Raw genomic sequence first — 19,393 nt, 5'->3', positions numbered from 1 at the left:
TTCATTAATAATTGCTGGCGGAATGCACACTTTTCGAATTTCAACAAATCACCATCAAGAAGTTATGCGAAGTTATACGAGTAGCGGGAATGCACACGGTATAGGTCTGATTAAAAAAAAAGAAAACAAACGGTGATAATAACATCGAACTTAGGAGATCATGTTATTTTTTTTGTAAAAAAGGTTATCGCCCTTTCAGTTTCACACGGTAAAAAAATCGTAATTTGAACGATGATTCTATAGTGAAAAATAGGCTAATGACGAATTTTTAGCACGTGTAAAAACCGAACAAGAATCACGAACGCTAATCACAATCACGAATTCAATTTTGAATTTTTGAATTTTGAATTTTCCATGTGAAAGGTCCGACGATTCTAAAGACGAATTGCCATCATATAATGATGGTTGAAGATTCACGTGAAGGCCCTTAGTCAATTAAACTATAGAAAACAAAAATCGTGCTTACAATTTCTATGTCAATAGATGTTGGATTTATAAAAAAAAGCTATAAAGTATCTTTAATCAATATTCCATAAAGAACGACACGATATCATCTGAAAGACGAAAATAAGGAAAAGAACATATAGCATTTTATTAAACGAAACATGTATCAGCCTAAAATCATAGAACACTGATTTTTTTTCCTTTTGGATATCAAGGTAATTTCAAGAATTTTGTTACAAAATACAACGGTATGTGGAACATGGTGAATAAAAAAAGGAGTGAAAGTAAAAATTTATAAGTTACTGACATAATTTTTACATTTGCCCCTTTATCAAATTCACGCTGTTCCACATACCGTTAAATGAATGGCTAAAAAAAAAGGAGTGAAAGTAAAAATTTACAAGTTACTGACATAATTTTTACATTTGCCCCTTTATCAAATTCACGCTGTTCCACATACCGTTAAATGAATGGCTACATTCTTGAAATTACCTTGATATCCCAAAATGTATAAATACAATTTACTCTGTTTTACGATTTTAGGCTGATAATGTGTTTTTTTTAAGCTACACTGACTTCCTCCTTCAATCCTGAAGATTCTTGCAATATTGTGAACCTCAAACATGTTTCGTTTAATAAAATGTTATGTTCTTTTCCTTATTTTTATCTTTAATCAAATTTCATGAAGATCATCCCGGAGTGAATATTTTTCATCCATATTTTTGGTTCATCAACAAAATGTGTTTTTTTTTAATTTAAAAAATGAAGTATCAGTCAAAGTTTTGATTTGTTAAAACCGTGGAGTTTGTCACTTTTATGTTTTTTTTTTAATGAGAAGACGTTGTGTGGATTTTTGTTACCATCACTGATCTGTAGGTGTCTGTGTCTGTTATCGAAGAACCTAATCGTTGAGGGCTCACTTCCAATAGTCCGTTAGAAAACCGTTGCATTCATTTGCCAATGTGATTACGAGTTTCGATTGAAGCCATTCACTCACACCCCCGTACACAAATGAATTCGTCCAATAACTAGTTATGTGTGTTGTATGCACATGGATGCTGGCCGAGTGGTGAGATGGGCTCGACCACAGGTGTATTTATTGTTGGTAAAGCGGCTGGTGTGTGTGCTTCGCTACCGGAGTGGGGGAGAAATGACTTACTTTATATTTTGAAAACATCTCGGAATTACTCTTTCCAATATGGATAACTTACGGAATTGTATTATATTTATTGTTTTGTGTGTATGGACTTCATACGCAAAAGAAGGTGAGTTTCCATGCCCGTACTTCATGTACTTGTTGGGATTTTGTGAAAGTTTTGGTCTGGATCAGCGTGACAAAAAGTTTGGAACTTTAGTTTTAGTTTTACCCTCCAAACTTTCGCCCTTATCGCATTAATCTTATCATAATTATGTTAATCTAAGCGAATGTAATATCAGACTCTCATTTTAAGTGGATTTATTATGGTTAATTTAGCAAAGTATCTGTCACAATTGGGTGTCGGTCCTTCCCGTTCCGTTTTCTTGACTTGAATTGAAGTTGAGTCTCATCCCCGATGCACCTGGCCTGGCTTGGTATTGAGGTAGCCTAAATCCAATTACGGGAGACAAACTCCGGCAGCAGTGGTATTTTTTAAGGCAAATCTTTTTTGTTAAAAAAAAATAGTATTTTCCTTTGCGCAAGTGTAATATTTATGGATTCTTCGGAAACATTATCAGTGTTATCTGTTTATTGAGAATTATGTCGTCCTAAATATTTTTCAATCAAACGATTGCCAAAGGGATTTTTTGATCAAAGAAAGGGGTTGTGTTGAGTCTGTGCTGTCTCATCATAGAACAGCGGGTATGGTGGTGGACTGCCCGCCGAGCTGGTCGTGTTGTGCCGGGCGTGAAGGCGGACAAAGTGTAGCGGGGGTTCCGTTATATTCTAGATCTTCCGCCCCGCGGCTGTCAAAAGTCATTTTCTTCGTGGTCAAAATACGAAATATGCCAGATAAATATGTTTTCTTCAAATTCTTTTTATGATTTTCATGATTTCAACTTTAACAAAATTTACAAGTAACCAAACTGTAAATATGAAATAAAATGATTAGAATAAAATGATTAGAATGGCATAGATCTAGTGAATTTCATAAGAAAACTTATTCCATAAAAAAAATGGATTTTCTCCTAAATAGCAGTGATTGAATTTAGGCATGCCTTGAATTTAATACATAGTCTAATAGAAATGATAAATATTTCTTGAAAAATCATGTCTTTCATTCTTAATGAAAATTTGAAATTAGATATTTAGACCCGCTAGTGCAGGAGGTGAAATAATTTTTAATAAAAGATAATTGATTGGGGTTTGTTTCTATAAAATCTTGAATAAATTACCTTAATTAATCTCCACAATAGGCCTACTAGATCTGATTTAAAAAAAGACATTTGAAATTACATTTATAAATGCTGTTGTGCATCTATGTCTCAGTCCCTCCTCCCACTGAGGAAATTATAGTTTGATTTGATTCATAATATAGCGAGTTTACCCAATCTGGTTTCTTATTTATGATTTATGTTGCTTATGACCATATCAAAACAGTTTTTAAAAAATAAAATTGGCGATTGCTTATTTAAACAAATATGAATATGGATTGTTTCATATATTCTTACATAATTTGATAGTTCTATTTTCCATAGCTTGTTTAGCAGTGATTACTGACAGCTCTCATTGCCCCAGGGCATCAGGACTAGTCCTTGATAGCCCCTCCCTCCATCCAGTTTGAAAAGCAAGTCAATCACCCCTTTGAACTAAAAATGAGCTATATGCCGCAATATCATATTGAAAAAGGTTGATCCTTTCCTTTATCTCAACCAGTATTGTTAGCAGTAAAAGGGCTAAAGGGCAAAGCTTTTAAAGGCTTAACCAATAAAGAATGAATTCACCCAAACCACAGACATTCACCATTTTTATTTCATTTATTTATTTGTGTTCTCATTTTATGAGAGCTTCAGAACACATTTGAGTGCTGTTTTCCATTCACGTCTTCTTCAAAGGAACTCATTTCATTATACGGCTATTTTGTGGCTAGTTTTCAGCTAAAGGTATAAAAAATAAAAAAAGATGGGTCAATCTGAATAATTTATCTTGTCTATTTTACATTGTATTTGTTCTGATTTGACCGGATATAGGTTCCACTGCTGTGCATCATTATTCATCATTAAATGTTTGTCCAATTTGCAAATAATTTAAGCTACAATTGGAATCCGTAGTTGACCAGAAATGACCCTTCAGATTCTTTCCAAATTATTTCATTTAAAAATTGAGTAAAATATGATTCATTAATAAATGATTTTTTTATTAGTGATCTAATTAATTTCTTTAGATTAATTATTCTTTAACATTTAATATCTATGTCTGCGACTGTATATTCTGACACAACGTTTTGGCAATATAGATTCTGCACGCTTATATAACCATATGGGAAGAGTACATAGTTTTTAATTGATTTGTTAATTGGCTTTGCACTCTCTAATTTAAGAGTCCTGACTTCATACATTGATCTGCACTGCGGGTGGCAGCTTTTTGGTTAATTGTTTTAAAACAGTCTGCAGAAAAGACAAGGATCTAAAAAAGGAAATGGTTTGTTACCCTTATTATCGTATTCTATTTCCCAGGAAAAAAAATGTACATGTAATTGTATAAATCAGTATGGTATACTTATTAAAGCATGCATCATCAGTGACAAATGCTGAATTCCATCTGGATATGGCTAAATGATATATAATTGAAAAAAAAATTGGTAATATATGATATAATAGTACATACGCCCATATCACATGTTTTAATGAATGCATTGAATATTAATACTGCAAATATACCATACATGTATTTACGAATAATTAAATTAATTTAGGAGAGAAAAAAAGAAGAATTCTCTAATAGAAAAGAGAAGGTGTAGAGAGTGAGAGGAAGAAGTAAAACCAAGGGTTAAATAAGAGAAAGAAAAAGGGAAATATTTGTAATTAATTTCATATGTTTATCAATGTTTCTTTGGATGGGAAGACTGATTTTTAACTCAAATTTATGGAGATGATATAAAAATTGTAAATCAGTATGGAACACTGTCTACTACTTTCGTGGCATGTTTTAGTACATCCCAAAACTGGGTGACCCCTGGGCAGCAGGGGAAGAGAAATACGAGACACCATATTTATGACCGTTATGAATCTCTGCGATTTCTTTTCCCCTGACTGATAAAGAAATAGGGAGGTTCTCACATGATAATGCTCTTCAAAATATGAAGTATCTCGGAGTAGCAGGGGAAAATGACTCTTGTGAATATTCTGATGAGGTGGCGGAGAAGACGAGACTGGCTGTGTCTCCTTCGTTTATGTTATGCCTAAAAATAATGCAAAATGAATGCAGGAAGGAGGGTTGAAAGCATTCACTTTTGGCTCCACATTGAAAGTCAGTTTGTCGCTGATCCTTAGTGAATCTGACATTACCATGGAAAGGGGGGGGGGGGGGGGTCATAGGTGAATTCTTCTTCTTTGTGTAAGAGTTTTTCTTGCTTGTGTCATCTGGGTAATTGTTTTATATGCCTTGGAAGCTGTTAACTCTTCATTCTTGACACACTTTTGACCGTATGAGTAGGCCCTATCTGGTCAAATTATTTCAAAATAAATTGAATATCTATACTTCTTGGAAGCAATGTTAACTGGTAAAACCATAAACATTTTGAAAATATTCAGGCCTTTTATTTTTCCTTCTATAAGATACAATATTTTAAACCTGTTTTCAAATGTTACTGAGAATACCATTCAGCTACATATATTATACAGTTGGTTTCAAGACTTCTAATTCTTGAAATCCAGAATTAAATAAAACTTAATTAATTTGGGAAGATGTAGACTTATGCCTCTATTTCTTAAGAGTGTATACATTATGGAACAAATAATTTTATGCCCATGAATTGTTCTTTGAAATGCTCATAAACAGGTCATATAGACATATGATTCTTTAAATTTTGAGATCTGAACCATATTTTGTATATTAAGGGACCCCCTTTAACAACTATATGTAGTTTGACACACTTTGATAACATACCACTAGATAAATGAACAAATAGACCAAACTCGTTTCTTTGGTTGATTATTAACATATGTGACTATTTTAAATTGCACAGATTGCAAGAGTGCTTGATTGAGTATTCCTGGGCTGTACAGTACTTGAGCTTTTAGAACCTGACCATTAACACCAGTAAATAAAAAGTACTTTGTGTAATATACATGTATTCAATTTAAAAGCTGTGTTTCTCTAGTGCAGAAAGAGTAACAATTTGGCCTCTAGTCTAAGTAATCTTCTAAATAAATTTGATCCCCAAATTGTTTTATAACAGTAGTTTTGAATTGTTATTCCCCTGATTTTATATGAGAGCACTGGGAAATTTGCTTCAAGTTTCAAGTTAAACTCAGGAGTATGACATTTCATGTTCACCCAATTTTTTTTACACTCACTCTCAAGTATATTGCTTCATATTTTATAAGTAACTCAAAGCAATGAGAGAAAGAGACAGTGAAGAAAGAGCATTCTTACAAGTAGTAAATCGATGGACAAAGGTGTAAAGAGAAAAGGGTGATCAATTTTGCAAACCTCACAAGATGGCGATGTGGACATGCATTATTTAATGTCATTACCCCGTCATCAGAGAGCAGCGAAAACAAGCTGCTCTTATTACTTGCACGAAAGAATAAGATGTGTAGAAGATTCATCTTGTGCTGTATCAGCTAAGAGAGAGAAAGAGAGGTACAATTTAACAGCTCATATTAAAAGAGTTAGTCTTTGCCTACAGGCATCAGAGCATCACTGGAAAATTAGAGATCTTTATGGGTTGCAAATTGGCAACATCAACCACACTTAACCTCTTTACGTCTATCATAATTATGAAAAGCAATGAATAAAGCAATAAGTGAATTATGATTTTCAAAAATATTATTTGTAGGTGTTTCCTTATACAGCTTTTGACACTTATACACTCATACAAGATTTTCTTCTTCATTTTGTTACCCTTTATATTCATTTATCAAAACACGGTACTATATAAAAATTTATGAAAACTTTTGGAGCAAATTTATATTTCTGTTCAAAGAATTCATGTTTCCTAGAATGAGTGGCAAGCTATTGCTTCATTTTCTGAGCCTCTGTGTTCGATCCAGCGATGAAATCTTGCATTTTACGGCGTAATGTCTTGCAAGCAATTTTCCTGCTATCATATTTTTGGCATATTGACCGCATACCTGTACAGCCACCATTTAATGGCCATGAGGGATCAATTTCAGCCTCTCGTCATCTGTTTAGGAGTATACCAAGCAAAAGACCAGAGCCATTACCTTCTGAATGTTATAGACCATGGGACCGGTATGGAGGGTGAGGGGAGATGAGATGGTGAGGATTCCATTGTCGTAACTCAGGGGGGTGCTTACCGTTTCTCACACCTCAATCTCTCCCCCACTCTCAGTTCTGTTCTTACATTGAGAACGATGGTGTTCATCTGGTTTGTCCAGGTTGAGAACCAGTGGCCATGTAATTTGTGGTTGAGCCCACAAAACATGAACTTTGTATGTCCCTGGAGTACACCCCCAGCTAGCAGTGTGGGCTCCATCTTAGTGATGTCCAATATTTCTAAATGACAGTTGATGAGTGGAATGAGATATGTGATGGATAGTTTTTAGGCATAGTAAATTACCATCTCATTTCATTCTCACTCACATTGTCATTCTCAGTGAAGCCTTTGGACTGTGTACTGCAACTTCCACGTAGGCCTAGATTTTGGTTTCTGAAGAATAACTGGCCTTTGCTTCCTAAAAATAGAATCTTTGGTCCTATTTGGTTTGGATTCTGTTTTTCTGGTTATTTTGAAGGGGGGGGGGTGGGGCTTTAGTATATGCCTGACAAATGACAATGTATGCACTGATATAGCATCATTACTGGATCACTACATAGGTGCATTTGTTCTTCTTTGTAAGCCCCCCCCCCCCTGTTATAGCCACAGGTTACATGCAGTCTTCTACTGTTCTGTCAGAAGTTGGTTCCTCCGAGGCCAGCAGGTTGCAATATAAATCTAAAACTAAAAAAAACAACTACTTAAACTTAAAAATAAAAAGAAAACTAAACTTGAGTAGGTTTAGTATTTCCAAATGAAAAAACTTTTTCTGTGTGATAGTGCTTGGTTTAGGAAGTTGACTTCACAAGTATTATATTTTGAGGAAATATGGATGGATTCAATGTTGTGTTTGGGTATGTACATTCCAGATAGCATAATCATAGTACAAGCATAGAGCTATTAGCTCTATGGTACAAGGTTAGGACCCAATGATTACACAGTAAATGTGTTGTCAAATGTTGTGATCTTTTGTCTTGCACAGTGTCACAAACTTGTCCTATGCTGACTTCATATTCTCATTTCTAAAGATATGCTAATGAGAATCAATTTTGGTGGTTGTAGTTGTTGTTTTTATTGATTTTGCCACCATTCATTAGCATACTGTGGTCTATGAACTGGAGCGGAAACATATCAAGCAATATCCCCAGAGCATGGTGTACATTGCAATCATTAGTGCAGTTCATTTGGCATGTCTGGTTATTAGGAAATGAAACTCATCATTATTTGCATGACTAATTAAACATATTTGTGGCCTACTGTAAATGAGTTTGTGTTAAACTAAATATTTGTTATCATGTGTTTTAATCAGATTTGTATATTTTGGGGATATTTTGTAAACTTGTAGATCCAACACAGGTCCTATCAATGATCAGCAGCCTATACATGGAGGCGAAAAGGACATATTTGTTGGATTTTTGATGGAAGGGTGCTACACAAAAATGGACCAGCTTTTTTTTTTTGGGGGGGGGGGTGGAGGTTAGAGGTCTGATAGAAAAGGCAAATACTGTGGGGCTTTCCCCTTATATTCTATATATTGACCTCTGTTTAAAATATGTCAGTTGGGATGGATAATTAATGTATGGTATGCTACGTACTGTAGTCAATCAATTTGTCCATCCTTTTTGTTTACTTCTTATTAAAAGATATTTAGAATGATTGTTTAAGGTTTTGAAATAATTTGAATAAATCATATATTAATTCAATCAATTGACCAGTAATATTAAGAATCAAAATAAAATCTCAGTAACAAGTAGAGTTCATTTAAAATGTCAACAAGAAACAGACCCAGTGAATACACTTTCCATTGTGCTTTACAATGCCTACCTAATAAATATACCCATTAGCATGCACACAGTCTTGTGGAAACCTACCGCTTGAGTAGCTCTGTATCAATTTCACAAATATTTTATGAGAATTCTCATGAATATTTGATACCTTTACTGCAATTAAAGCTTGGAATTCTCTTTTGTGTACCATTGGGTGTCTGTACTGTAGTGGCTTTCACATTTAAAGTTTTGGTTATTATGATGCATCTGAGATTAATGGCTTCTCCGATTAGTAAACTAATGATGAATGATGAAAATTGGGTTTGAAATGCAAAATGCTACAAGTTGTTTGTCAGGTGCATGTAGGACTCTCCCACCCAATTTTTTTGATGAAATAGTATTTATCTCATTTATTCATTTATGTATGAATCATACTCATCCGTTATATAAAACAGAGGTGATTAATCACCCTTCTGTGTATTTACATGGATACAGTCCAGGAATTGAGCAAAACAACCATTTTTTCTGTAGTGAGGGGTATATCAAGAATGTTTACAAGAATAATAACTTTACCTTTTTATGAATTATTTTGTTGTAGTTTTTAAACCCTATATTCACATTTAACTTGTCACATCAAATTTTGTTTCATATTTATTTTTAAAAGTTGCATAAAAGCTACAATTAACATAGCCTTGGTCAAGTCCTAGTTATGATTGGTTATATTGACAGTATTTAAAAACATAATTTACATTTGGCTGGGAGAAATATGGAATTATTGTATTATATTCTATTATTATATTCAAAGAAAATTGGGTTAAAAATGAAAGTAATAAAAAGAAATGTGCGTGTATGAAAGAAAACCTGGATATCCTGATACCAGTTAATGGAATAGATGCAATCCTACATTCTCAAGGGATGATAGTGACATACACACCAAACAGACAGATGTACAAACAAACTCAATAAGAAAGTGCATCTATAGTAGTTGTCTCCTCGTCTCTTCCCCCCCCCTCCCCCGCTGCAATTCCATCTTAAAGTGTGACCTCATTTCCATGATATATCTTCATCAGAATGTCTTATGTGTCTTCAGCACAGCTGCTTGTCCTGTGCTGGTGACCAATATCTTTTTTGTACTCAATGCAAATCTCTCATGTCCCGACACGACCCGTCGCCAAAAACCTTCCGACGATTACCTCCACGGTGTATGTATGTATGTATTCGTCTTTATGCATGTTCGGTGACAAAATTGGCATTGATTTAGAAAAGAGGTCCAGCCGGGAATTAACCAGCAGTGTTGAGCGCACCAAATTGATTTTTCACCCCTTATTCTCTCTTGACCTAATACCCATTGGGAATGGAAGATGACAGTATGGATGCTACCAACCCGACAAAGGTTTTCTTCATTCTAGATTCCAACTCACACCAACAATGCAAACAACAATGGTACATGGCTCTTCGGAGGAATTTCCTTTGTCCGTTTGCGGTTGTAAACAAGTGCTCCCCCTCTGAAAATAAGTTATGAAAGAAGCCGATGGAGTAGAAGTAATTTAGACCAGTCAAAGCTTATCAATGGAACTACAATATGTATGTAATGCTGTCTTTGTCATCTTTGGCTAAATTGAAATACTAACAATTTGAGGAATTTTGCTGTTAGCTATATGGGGGTTGATGCCTCTGATGTATTAATTTTCGAGGCAAGTGATGACTTATTTTGAGGTTAAATTACAACCTTTGATAGAAATTGATTTAAAGAATAATCCTGCAACAAAGAATGGAATAAGAATCATGCACCAATCATGTCTCTTTGATATCTACTTCTGCTTCATCTTGTGAAATACATTAGCTACTCATGTGAGTTTATGTGTATGGACTTCTTCCTTGGAACTAACGAATATGTTCCATGGATCTATAATAAAGAATTGTATTTTTATAAATTTGAATTAAAGAATTAAGTCGATTGAAAGAAAATTAATACACAAGTAAAAATTATGGTTTGGATATAATAAAAATAATAATGGTAAGAAAAAGGATTCATAATGAGCCCCCCAAATCCACTCATGTCAAGTACACAAGGTAAAGTGAAAAGAAAGAAGAAAATATATTAGGGAAGATGTATCATTGAAACAGATTAAAACTCGTCAATATGCAATGTAATTATAACATGTATAGCAGCTGTTCTCTCTTGTAGTTTATTTGTATCATCATCTATCTCTGTCTTTCACTCTCCTTTATGTGGCTATACCCAGCTTTAGAAACAAGTATTTTCACTGCATTTAAAATGCACAATGCCCCCCAGCCCTCTATGTGTTCAAATGCTTCCGTTTAGAGATGGCATGCATAATTCATGACCGGTGGTCGCCCTCCTCCCGCCACTAGTGTACGAAGTCGACTGCAGACGACGCACAGCGGAACTCTGATTTCGTTGCCATCGTCTCCATCCCCCCTTTCGCCATTCGATGGGCCCCCACGGAAAGAAATTCAGTACTCACAGTTCCTATTTCAATCTGTTTATCGGTGCTATAATCCTAAGTTAGGTGAAAACTATGGGAGAGTAATTGAATTTACTGTGCTGAGGTTTGACAGGATGAAATAACATTCATGTTTACTGCCAAGCTATACCTAGATGAATGTTTCCCAATTCCATGAAAATAAAATACAAAATAAGGAGTAACAGGAAATATATTAATTGTTAATTGATAGAAATGAAATGAGTCAACTTGCTCTCCATGATTTAAATCCTATTATATTTCGTCAATAGCAATGTATAAAAAAAGAAATGTTTTAGGTAATGGTTGTTACTTGCAGTTGTGTAACCACCCAGTGCATGTATTAAACAAGTACATTTGATATGGCATGTCTATAAAGTAATTTTTTATATAATGGTTGACACATATTGCTACCTTAATCATCTTCCATTATGAACTTACTAATTTGCTTTATGTTATACATAAGCAAAGAGCTATTTCTTCTTGAAATTTGTAAGTTTTGTACAATAAATAGTCATAAATGTGATAACATTGGTCACCACAGATGAGGACATGGAAGAGATGCTATTGCTTGGCTAAGAAAATTGTTGAAACATGTTGTACCATGCTACCAGCTTAGTAGCAAAGCCTAGGATAGACTCTTCTCACAGTCGCCTCGGGCCCTCAGAGCGCAACAGTAGCCGGCCCGCTTTTTCAAAGCCTTTTCAAAGTATTTTTCGCAATAAAAAAGGAGAGAAGGGTAGGTAAAAGAAGCGGACTTGGATTTCTCGCCCGAGGTCGATGAGCATTGGCTGTCGTAATGCTTGCGATGAGAGAGTCTTTGCTTCGATGCGAGGGATGGAAACGTGATTCCGCACAACCCTGTCGGGTAGATTTTGGCGGAGGAGAACGAAAATAGAGGATGGACTGCCAAGAAGATGATGGTTACATAGCGGGAATAGAAGAAGGAGAATTGGGAAATAAAGCTTTTGTAGAGATTTTAATCTCCGGCTAAATAAAATGCCACATACATTCAAGGTCATTGCCACCTCCCTCCCTCTCTAACTTAGGTATGAAATAAAAAAATCTTTAGTGAAATCTTGCGGAAAATACACAAAAAAGAGGAAGAAAAAAAGAAAGTGTGCTTTGTTTATGGGAAAACACAACATTCAAATATATTCATGAACAAGTCTTCTAGTGATGTATTTTGAAGCGTATTTTTGAAATAACGTAGTTAAATAAGATTGTATGAAATAAAATGAGTTATGTTTTATTGAAGTAAAATTGGAAAACTAAATCATTAACTTTTGTAAAAACAGTGCTATGACATGAAAGAAATATTAGTGTAATACTGAATTGTAAATGTATGGATGGGTATTGATTGAATTGACAATGATTAACGCTTGTTTTTTTTTTATCTCCCAATTTTTAATTTCTCATTTACAGTTAAATTATATGATAGTAATGACTTTCCTGGTTTATATTGGACAGTATATCCACCACAAGATCCAGATTCACAAACATATGTAGGGGTAAGTAAACCACAATCTCTTATTAATTAATTTGAAAATATCTTTACTATCGTGTTAAATATTTTATGGTACAATTTTTGAGTGTCCGTTTTTGTCTTTTTTTGTTATTTTTGAGCCACAAAGACATATCAGAATGTATCTTTGTTTGTCTTTCTGGTGATAAATTAATAAGTTTATGCCAGATCTTATGTACATTTTTTTTGTAAGTTGAAAGATATTTATTTCAGGTTTTTAGCTATATGTTGAAATGAAAGTAGTACTTGTAGAAGCTTGAATATCAGCGATCACCTTCCTCTCTGATGTATAAATGGGGAGGAGGAAAGGGAGGGGGTGTGACTAAAATATTTCTTGATTCAGTATGGAAGGATAGTCTCGGGGGGGGGGGGGGGGTAGGGCAGTCCCATTGACGAGTGGATACCATGTGCGACCATGAGATCTCAAAAAGCACCCTAAACACATATTTTCTATATTCTGAAAATGCATCCCTTAAGAAGTATTTGCATGTGAAACCCTACTCTTGACAAGTATTGGAAAAAAAAATGATACTATTGGCAAGTATTCCCTGAATTGAACCCCTTAACAAGTATAGCGATATTTCCTTGTCATGGTCATCGGTTTTACCTTTTGGGTTTAGTACAGCCACACTCGCGCAAATCGTACACAAAACACATAGTGTTGACTCTTGTGTCAAAGAGTACATCCTTTATAAAACAATTTAGTCTTGATTTTTTTAAACCCTCGAAAATTTGACCTTAAACACATAGCTTAATTCCTAGCAAAATAGATACCCTTTTTCAATTATTTTAGTGTTTTTGACACCCTCATTATGTTACGTACGTAACATGCCCCATCTTGAAAAAGACGTCCTTTTCCCGTGTTTTTTGGGTTGCACATGGTATCCACTCGTCAATGTAAGTGCCCCCCCCCCCCCCCCCCCCGGAAGATAGTTCATTAACTGAGTTGTGTATAATGTTGGTTAATGATAGCAATTACCTTAAAAAGCCTTTGAAATCATGGGGGCATGATCATATGTATAAACATTCACACCAACAATGAACTGTACACAGAGTGGACCATTAAAGGTCCATTAAGTTGGTCTAGCTCCTACAATGGTTCAGTAGTCCAAAGTTAAGAGGTCAGACTGTAAACAAGACTGGAGTCTCACACCTCAGTGATAACTGCTTGAACTGAGCTCTGCCTTTTGTTCCTTGCTTATATTTCTATATTGCAAAGATATGTTGTACAGAAGATGGAGATAAAATAGTACAAAAGATGACAAGAAATATATTTCTGGGATGGTGGTCAGAGTGGTGCTAATTATTAGGGGGGGGGTAGAGGAGAAGACACTGGAGAGCATCATTGTGGAAGACAAAAAGAAATATCTTTGATGAGCAAAAATAAGCTTACTAAAGGAGAGAAAATGTAACTTCATATAAGAGGTAATTTTCTCATTTTGATATAATTTTGATGCATCAGAGAAACATATCATGAACTTAGCCTAAAAATTCTAAGATATATTTTCAAGCAACATTCTGCCAGAAGCTAGATTCGTCCCTCACACTTAGCATGCTCAGGATTTCAAATAGGTCAGTTCTGAAGTTGGTTGGATCATGGACCTATTAGTATTACGATAGGTCCATGGTTGGATAGAACCAAAAGTAAACCTGGTGTTTTCATGGCTAAAGCAAGCCTGACACTTGCACGATTTTGTGTCACGCATTGGCACGACTCAAGTCGTGCCAGTGCGCAAAGTAGTCGTGAACTGGCGTGAAGTGTGCGTAAACATGTCGTGACACGCCGTGACTGCGTGCCATGTCGGGACGAGAATTTTGAAATGTTCAAAATTTTGGTCACGACAAAATTTAGCGACCGGGTCGTGAACTATGCGCAAACTGTGAACTCGTCGGGATGATGCGGGAGGAAGCGTGCCATTTTGTGGCATTGCGGGCCATGCCACGACTGTCACGAATAGTTCACGAACGGCTCACGTCGTGTTCACGAATAGTTCAGCACGACACCATCCGAATTGCACAAACTCGTCGTGCCAATGCAGGAAGTGCGTAAACTATGCGTGAACTCGTCGTGCCAGTTCGTGTTGATGTGGACACTGACGGTCACGCATTCGTGAACTATGCGTGAACAAGTCGTAAACAGTGCGGGAGCCTCCCAGTTCGTGCCCCAAAATGGCACGACTTGCCACGACAAAATCGTGGCCAAAAGTCGTGCAAGTGTCAGCCTGGCTTAAGGATTTTAAATTTTTTTCAGCAAACCAAATACAATTTGCTGTGGTTAAAAAGAAATCCCTCTAAGGGTACTTTACGAGTTCCAGGATTTCAAAATGGGAATGGGTGCATTTTATTTTAATTATCTTATAATCTATAGGTAGGCCTACAAGAGGAATTCAAAATATCAGCACAATTGCTTTGTTGATTTTCAAATCCCCTAGACAATGTTTCAGAAAATGTATGCCCTTCTATTAAGGGTTCATTTGATGACAGATCAAAAATTTCTAAATCATCGTTTAACACATCATGCACTTTAATCATACTTTTGTTATCTCCTCTTGTAAATCTATTTGATTTTATCTGGAAAGTTGTTCTCTAATAAAATTGATATTGTAACTTTGTTGATGAGAGCAAGAATGGGTTTAACATTGTTAGAATTATAGCAGTTTACATCTTTTTTGCTTTGGACTGATAAAGTCACATTCATAAATATCAAACATCATTGTATATTTCTTACTCTATATTTTATTATTTTTACTTATTTGCTCTTAATAAATAAATAATTTCTGAATAATAGTCACATGCACTTTATCACACTAAGTTATTCTTTGTGATCTTTATTGTTTACCTAAGAAAAGATAAAGTTCTATTGATCCATGACTATGACTCATATTCGATAGGAACTCCTCTGTATTTGGGAAAACTCTTCCACCTTGTAATATACTCACAAAAACAATGGCATTAAAGCTAACCTGTCGGATTGCACAAAGCATTTTACACCCGTGATAAATTCATATTTTTGGGTTCAACACCTATTGGTGTTATTAAATATTCTGTTTGCTATTTTAACACTATGTTCCAAATCAGTGGTGTTTTATAAACACCTTAGGTTTTAGTGCTCTAAGAATACCAACAGGTATTTAATATAATGCCATAGTTTGTAAAGTGCACCATTAAAATTCAGTGTTTCAGATTTGCGATTAATTGCAAATTTCCACAGATTGGTCGGTAGTTGGAGTATGATGGGAAATGACTGTGACTGGGCAATTTTCATTTTGTGATTGATCACATATCTCTGTGATTTTAGGCACAGAATGTTTGCTCACTCCATTCCAAGTTCAACAGTTGAACAGAAATCTCAATGTATGTCATAAAGTCATCATAAAAGAGAGATGCGCAAATGCAATTTCTATGAAAAGGGCCTGTTATATGACTAGCATGTGACGGTTTTATATGATTTTGAGATCGATATTATAAAGTAAAGTGGTCCAATAAAAGTCCTTGAATTTTAACATTGAGTTTTTACTATAAGCATGTTATACATGTAGAAATAGATTATCTTTATTATTGTTTGATTTAAATGATTATTTTACCTCTTTTAAACCAGGCACTATTAGGATGAGGGTTAAATTTGAAAGAGCTAAGAAAGAAATTGATTAGTTAGCAGAAAATGAAGAGCCGTATTTCTTTAATTTAAGGACATATGATTTTCAATTTTAGTTATTTGTCATTTTGAAAAGAAAAGAAAAAATAATAGATGTTTGTCAGAGCTATGTAATCTTAAATATTCCCTTCTGCCTTTTCACAAGCAAGTTATGGTATATATCTTATCATGCAAAATGGTTCCAAGACACATGATAAGATCATGTCTTCTGTTCCAATCTAAAATTGAATTTCCAATTTCATATACTGTCAGAGCAAATCTGTTCAATTTGTCTCCTGTGGCCATTTACATATTACAAGTAGTGAAAGGTAGCTAATGGAGTAGGCTTACAGGTAAGGGAGATGACGGGATGAGAGTATATGGAGAGAGAGAGGGGGGGGGGGGGGTATTTGAATAGTTTGCCAGAATCACCTAAAATGTGTCAAAATGGGAATGGCAAAGTTATATTTTCATACTTTCATGTATTTACATAATTGCACCTTACATAGAAAGATTGTTCATAAAAAACATTGATTCACTTATCAGATAAAAGGGCTATATTTTTAAGTGGCTGGAATTAATTCATCATTTTACAAAATAATTAATGCAGTTTGGGCACCAGTTATTCCATCTCAAATTCCTGTTCAATAAATTGGAAAAAGGGGGACACTCATTACAATGTAACCAACGTCATGGATTTATGATTTTACAATGTATGTTGATTCCCCCATGTGCCAAAAAGGGAAAGCGGATGAGATATTTGATCAAATTAGAGGCTTTTGTCGTTTGAGAGCTTGTTAGAGCGTACCAATGATGGGACATCTAATTCAATTCATTTGTTATGGCTCACTACCTTGTATGCTTATGGGACTTGTCGCATGCGATACTTTGTATTGATTATGAAGCGTAGTAATGGACCGCGCTTCAAGACAGTCATATTTTCGCTGTAATTCCCTGCCAATGCTATACGAAGCAGTGTTTTTCTCCTGTACACCTGGTCACAGAGTACATGCAATTGGTATAATCCAGAATATAATGACAATATTAAATATTCTAAATGTACATTCCTCATTTGGAACATATCCGTTGAGTGCTTGCCTGGATCAATTCATGTTCAGCTAATGCCTTTGTGACTCTAAAATGAGCAATATCACTAATAGATAGCTTGATATTGAATCCATTATGTACAGTCACAACTGGCATTTATATGAACTTTTCAAAGGGCCCAGAATACATTGTATTACAAAGATAAATAATGGAAATTAAGAAGTAATTATTGCATTCGTTTTAGTTTAAACAAATTGGAGTATAAGACTGACATTGTTGCATGAAAGCATCATACCAACATTCAGGTTTGTGTATAATCTGTGGTAGCAGTTCTAATGTAAACTTGTACTCTGCACTGGGTAAGCCTATGTTTAAGTAGGATTACATCTATTGTTTAATTTAGAATGAGTGGTCTGTTATGATTAATAATGCTCCCGACCCCCTGCTCTCGCCGAATATTGATGAAAACATGAGATAATAAGCGTTAAAATCAATAAGTTTCTCCAACTTTCCTTTTTATCTATTAAAATCTGAAGTCTAATTATCTGGACTATGTGGTAAGTAGCATAGATGGTAATCAGTATTCAAATGTATAGATGTTTCCCAGTCCAATAACAAATATTGATTTATATATTTTCCCATTCATAGTAACCATATACATGTAACCTCCAAGTTTAATATTTAAATGGTTGATTGATGTCGATCTGTAATGATTTTTGTTATTATGAGTGGTAATTCACAGATATTACTGAACTTAAATGGATTGTGATCATTATGTGTATGAATATTCTTGTTATTGTAGTCCATGACTTGTGTCAATAATGATTGTATTATTTGATTGTTTTTTGCGATAATACTAAATATTGATCTATGATTCTCATTTATGACTAGGATGAGGATGGTCTTCTGTGTGTGAGATACATCTCTCCAATAATATTACATGATTAGGAATAAATTGAAGTGGATTTTCAGTTACAAGACAAACAATGTGATTACCAAAAATCACCCATGAAGTTATTCCTCTCCATTGACCCTTGACCTCAGTTTACCCCCAGGTTCCCTAACTTGACCTTAAATGACTTTAGTAATAACAGTCCACATTGGACTGTCTTGCATTTATCTCTCAACATATCTGCATGCTTGTTATTTCCAGGGTATGAAAGTTGATGACTGGTGGATTAAATGTTATGTTAATGGCAAAGGGTTGTAAATGCAAGTTAATTGCAAGCCAACTACACAAGTGATCTTATTGCCATTAGCCAATAAATATTAAAGAGATTTGTGTATGTTTTGGTTGTGTTATATATTTGATATTATAAATTCTATTTGAGTATGATTGTTTGGTTGGTATAATGTGTTGTTACAACCGTATGGTTTGATTCATGATGTGTTTGATATTTAACCTCTTCAAGTTTGAAACATATTCTCTTTTCAGCAGATTTCATCTCAATATTTCAATACACCTCAAAGTCTTATAGTGTAACGTTCAAGTTCAGATCATCAGAAAAGTTTTTAAGTTAAAAAACACCCAATTTTCACTGTAACAGTATTTGATAATTAATATTTAACAGAATGGGAAGGAAGATTGATATACCAATATATTTTTTTGTTTATAGACATGTATATCTGCACGATTATACAAATAGCATGATGAAGTATTTTGTTTAGTCATATTTATAACACTTTGCATCTTGGGGTAGCAATGCATGATCTTGAATTATACATTGTACTTTTGCCAAATGTTACATATTTTTTTAATAAAATAAAAAAAAAAAGGATTTCATAAAATGAGTTTGTCACAAAAAAATGTGATTTTGTTAGTATTTTTCCATTGTTCTTCATATTCATTGGCATTTGAAACCAAACATCTGATAATGTTTTTTTATCTTTATTTGAAGGAACAATTCCTTTAGTTGACAGTGTTATTTAAATCCTAATCCATCCTTAACTCAAGCGTGATCTTCAATTCATATTTTGTACATGGGCGTTGAGGAGAGAAGGGCAGAAAATACATTGAGACGGAAAATGGGAAAAGAAATGTCAGGAGTTGTAATTGCATTTTGGCAGAA

General features: G+C 34.6%; 1 protein-coding gene across 1 annotated transcript in view; it reads left to right on the top strand.

Moving 5' to 3' along the window:
- The first annotated feature begins 1,571 nt into the window (after positions 1–1,571).
- The window catches only part of LOC121427262 (ephrin type-B receptor 2-like), a 36,481-nt gene continuing 18,659 nt past the window's right edge, over positions 1,572–19,393 (top strand). Inside the window, exons 1-2 of the mRNA XM_041623597.1 lie at positions 1,572–1,709; positions 12,544–12,629. Of these exons, the coding sequence (XP_041479531.1) occupies positions 1,643–1,709; positions 12,544–12,629 (153 nt within the window). The 5' untranslated portion in view covers positions 1,572–1,642. The remainder of the gene's footprint in view (positions 1,710–12,543; positions 12,630–19,393) is intronic.

Source organism: Lytechinus variegatus, chromosome 14 (genome assembly GCF_018143015.1).
Source record: "Lytechinus variegatus isolate NC3 chromosome 14, Lvar_3.0, whole genome shotgun sequence".
Taxonomy (NCBI): Eukaryota; Metazoa; Echinodermata; class Echinoidea; order Temnopleuroida; family Toxopneustidae; genus Lytechinus; species Lytechinus variegatus.
This window is presented reverse-complemented; position numbering and strand designations above follow the sequence as displayed.